Source organism: Penaeus monodon, chromosome 3 (assembly GCF_015228065.2).
Source record: "Penaeus monodon isolate SGIC_2016 chromosome 3, NSTDA_Pmon_1, whole genome shotgun sequence".
NCBI classification, from domain to species: Eukaryota; Metazoa; Arthropoda; class Malacostraca; order Decapoda; family Penaeidae; genus Penaeus; species Penaeus monodon.
The window spans coordinates 19511528-19516326 of record NC_051388.1 but is presented as its reverse complement, the minus strand read 5'-3'; the positions used below and the strand labels follow the sequence as shown (position 1 = coordinate 19516326).

The window sequence follows — 4799 nt, the reverse complement described above, 5'->3', positions numbered from 1 at the left end:
CCCCCTCCTCGTTCCTCATCCTCCCCTTCCCTCATCACTCAGCTAGCCCATCGCCTCTCTGGCAGTTCCCTTTTTCCCATACGTTTCCCCTCATCTCCCTCACCTTTCGTCTTGCCCTCTTCCCCCTGGTTTGCTCTCTCTCTCTCTCTGTCTCTCTCTCTCTCTCTCTCTCTCTCTCTCTCTCTCTCTCTCTCTCTCTCTCTCTCTCTCTCTCTCTCTCTCTCTCTCTCTCTCTCTCTCCCATCCATCCTCCGCACTCCCTCTCCTCCCTCTCTTCTCCCTCCTTCCCTCCTCCTCTCCCTCTCTCCCCCCCTTTCCCCCTCCCCCTCTCCCTTCCCCTCGCCTTCCCCTAGTCCCCCGCTCGCCCGGATGTCCTCAAGACCCAGCGGCCGCCCACATATTCGAGCAGTTATCACTCCTTCCCGCCTTCGTCGGCCTGTTAACCGGTCCTCCCGGAGGCCGACTCGAAAGGAGGGCGATTTGGAGAAAAAGTAACATCAGATTGGAATAGTGAGATCATGATAGCTGAAAGGAAGGAAAAAAAAATGGCAACAAAATAGGTCTTAAGTGAATGATGAGACGACAGGATTGACATTCTTTTGGGGTTTTCATTTGGTGGTGATAATGACCGCGATGGTGGTGATTATAATGGTAATGACGGTATTAACAGCGGAATAACATGGTAGATAGGGAGCTCCCTCATTTAGCCAGCCATGCTCCCATGAAGCAGCCCATGATTCCTTGCGTCTTTGGGATGACATACTCCCACGAGCAGAAAAAAAGTCTCCAATAAGATGAAAATTCAATACCAGTACACACACAGAAGTGTATACAGATTCACCCACGCGCGAACACACACACACACACACACACACTCTCTCTCTCTCTCTCTCTCTCTCTCTCTCTCTCTCTCTCTCTCTCTCTCTCTCTCTCTCTCTCTCTCTCTCTCTCTCTCTCTCTCTCTCTCTCTCTCTCTCTCACTCACTCACTCACTCACTCACTCACTCACTCACTCACTCACTCACTCACTCACTCTCACACACTCTATTATACGCACAGTCACAGGCACACACACACGTACTCGGTCAGTCAGACGAACGAACACGCAGGCGCCCCCAGCTCTCCCACTCACCCGCTTTCCCGAGTTCCTGGAAATGTGCATGGGGCTGCTCGCGCGTTCATAGAAGAGCGGGGGAGGAGGAGGAGGAGGAAGAGGAGGGAAAGTAGTAGTAGTAGTAGTGGAAGAAGAAAGAGAAAGAAGGAGGGGGAGGGCAAGGCGAAAGCGAGGCAGATGAAGAGGAGGAGGAGATGAGGGAAAGTAGAATAGTATTAATGTAAGAATAGGGGGAGAAAGAGGGGGACGGGGACGGAAAGGGGAAGTAGTAGTAGTGGTGGAAGAAGAAAGGAAGGGGAAGGGGAGGGGAGGAGAAGAAAGAGAAGAGGAGGGAGAAAGAGAAGAAGAAGAAGGAGAAAGAGAAAAAGAAAAAGAGGGAGAAAGAGAAGAAGAAGAAGAAGAGGAGGAGGAGGAGGGAAAAAGAGAGTAGGTGTAGGAGTACGGCTCTCGTGTTTGGTTGTGTACTTTTGTGTGTAGGGGAGAGGCCTGTTGTTCTAATTTGGTCTTGAATCGTCATGCGTTTGAAAAAAGTAAGCATTCCTTCAGCTGATTCATCCCTTTCCCCCTCCCTCCTATTTCTCTTTTCTCTTCCCATTTATCTCTTTCCCTCATTAATACATCTCTATTTATCTCCCTGTCTTGCGTCCACATCTTTCTTTTCCTTCCCTATCTTTCTTACTCTCTCCTCTCCGTCTCTCCACTTCTTCCCTCTCTCCTTCCTTCTATCTCCCTTCTCCATTCCCCCCTATCCCTCTCCCTCCCCCACACCCTTCATCCCTTCCTTCCTCCCTCCCACTTCCCTTCCTCCCCTCCCTCCCTCCTCCCTCTTCTCGCAGTGCGTTATCATTAGGAATAAAACAAACTCCACCTGCGTCAGATCGATAGGTTAAGGGCAAGGGAAGGCCGTGGCCCTCGGAACGCAGTCGTAGCGCCGATGTCGAAGTAGATATGAGTTCGGCTCTGCTTCTTGCCTCGCGTTTTTTGCCTTCTCTTTTTCTTGCTTTTTATCTTGCTGGCTTCGGGGGAGGGGCAAGGGGGGGTGGAGGCGGGATTGGTTGTGAGGGGGAGGGGGAATGCGGGAGGGAGGGAGGGGGAGAAGGAGAGAGAGAGAGAGAGAGCGAGAGCGAGAGAGAGGAAGGGGAAGCGGTGAGATGCAGAGACCGGCATGGGAAGGTCTCCGTTGAGGAATCTGAGCCGAGGGCGGCGGCGGCGGTGAAAGCAGCGTCAGTGCGCGCGGGAGTGCGTGCGGGCGGGCGCGCGGGAGAGAAAGAGAGGGAGAGAGAGCGTCTTTCGCTCAGGGAGAGGGAGCTGGAGGGCTCCGGCCGCCGCCTCCGCTCGCTCGCTCACTCGCTCCGAGCCCAACACGCGCACACGCACACGCCCCCTCCCCTCCCTGCCCCACCCCCCGCCATTCACTACTACTACTACTACTACTACACTTGTTTACTCTGGCACACACCGGGCGTACTACACCCATTCATGACCCCCCAGCCCACCCCCATCTATCCCCTTCTCACCCACCCTCTCCGAATCGCTCACACCTTCTCGCCCTCGCTCATATTCTTCCATGGCGAGGCTCATAAGTACGAGCCCCACCCCCCTGGCACTCTTCCCCCGCCGCTCCTCCTCCGCCTCCGCCTCCTGCTCCTCCGCCTTCTTCCCTTCTCCCCCTTTCGCTAACATCAGCAGTCTACCTTTAAACCCTCTTTGCACTCTGTACTCTTGACTCTTACTTTCGCTCGCTTCCTTTCCCCCAAACACTCTCTTCCCCTCCCTTACTCACTCGCTCCCCTTTCTCCCTCCTTCCTCCTCCTCCTCCTCCTCCTCCTCCCTCCTCCTCCTCCTCCTCCTCCTCCTCCTCCTCCTCCTCCTCCTCCTCCTCCTCCTCCCCCCCCCCCTCCCCCACCTTCTTTCTTTCATTCCTTCATCCGCGGGTTCCTTCAAGCACACACTGGAAAAAGGGGGTATTTTTTAAAAAAGTATTTTTGGCAAGGGGAAAACGCCACTGGGATAAGATGGCTGACGGAACATTTTCCCTTGTTTGTCTTCTTTCCTGTCTCGGTTTCCCTTTTTTATCATTTTTTGCGTCTTCTTTTTTCTGTTTCCTTTCTCTTTTCCCGTTTTCTTGTTCCCGGATGCAGTGAGGTGTCTTGTTGACTAACATTGTGATACGTTCAAGAAAAATAATATTTCGTTACATTTTCCTCCCGGTCGCGTTTATGTTCACGGCGAGGCATTATGGATTTAACTTCGTATGATTTCTTAAGGTCATTTTTCTTGATGCAAAATGGTGTGTGTCCTTCCTCCACGTTCGTTTATTTATTATTTATTTATATTCTGTTTCTTGTATTTATTTTTCATTTTTCGATTTTGACAAGCGCCGCCTTCCATTAACTTTATAGTTTTTATATGTTCATGTGTTATCTTATTTATGTTCGACACCAGTCTATTTTTAGTTCGATTTTTACAAGCACCTCTTTCCTTCAACGTTTTATTTGTTTTTTTATTTTTGTATTTGTTAATTACTCATTTCCTTGATTCTTCCTTAGATTTTTTTAGAAGCTTTTTTTTGCTGATTTATTTAATTATTTATTAGTTCTTTATTATTATTATTTTTTTTTTTACTAATTTCCTTGTGTGGTTCCCGCAGGTGTCCCGGTTCGTGTTCCTGTGCGAGGACGGCGTGTGGGGCGTGCGGAAGGCGTGCGCCGAGGTCTTCATGGGGGTGTCGTGCGCCTGCTCGCTCCCCACCAGGAAGAACAAGCTCTCCCCGCTCTTCGTCTCCCTGCTCACAGATCAGAGCAGGTCGGTGGGTTACTTTGGTTGGGGTGGGGTTGTGTGGAGGGAGGGGAGGGGGGAGCAGTTCTTATCTCCTGTTCTTCGGGCTGTTTGCTTGTTCTGTTTCTGGTTTTGTTTCTCTCTCTCTCTCTCTCTCTCTCTCTCTCTCTCTCTCTCTCTCTCTCTCTCTCTCTCTCTCTCTCTCTCTCTATATATATATATATATATATATATATATATATATATATATAATGTGTGTGTGTGTGTGTATATATATATATAATATAATATAATATATAATATAATATATATAACATAGGCTTATGTCGTATATCCCCGTAAGAAAAGTTACCAGTAAAAAAAAAAAAAAAAAAGAGATTGATTGACTAAACCGCCTCGGGCATCGGGGACGAGCGCAGAGGCAAAACTAGAGAAAGAAAGGGAGGAGGAGGAATAATAAGGATAGTAAGAACAAGGAGAAGCAGTGGAGGAGAGAGGGGGGAGAGAATTAAGGGGGAAGATGATAAGTAGGGAGGAAAGAGGAGTAGGAGGGAGGGGCGTTTTGCAAAGGTTTAAAGGCGGTGAAACTGTACGCCCCATGTTACTACCTTGTGTGTGTGTGTGTGTGTGTGTGTGTGTGTGTGTGTGTGTGTGTGTGTGTGTGTGTGTGTGTGTGTGTGTGTGTGTGTGTGTGTGTGTGTGTGTGTGTGTGTGTGTGTGTGTGTGTGTGTGCGTGCGTGCGTGCGTGCGTGTGCGTGTGTGAGAGAGAGAGAGAGAGAGAGAGAGAGAGAGAGAGAGAGAGAGAGAGAGAGAGAGAGAGAGAGAGTCAGACAGACAGACAGGCCAAAGCTAGAGAGAGGCAAGAAGTACCCCATATACAAGGGTGCAAGGGGGATAAGAAACAGCC

The 4799-nt window shown here is 49.9% G+C and overlaps 1 protein-coding gene across 1 annotated transcript in view; it reads left to right on the top strand.

The window, feature by feature from the left end:
* The window catches only part of LOC119593346 (serine/threonine-protein phosphatase 4 regulatory subunit 1-like), a gene marked incomplete at its 3' end in the record, with an annotated part of 72304 nt that overhangs the window by 66305 nt on the left and 1200 nt on the right, over window positions 1-4799 (top strand). The window contains 1 exon segment of the mRNA XM_037942273.1: window positions 3765-3919. Coding sequence (XP_037798201.1) covers window positions 3765-3919 — 155 coding nt within the window.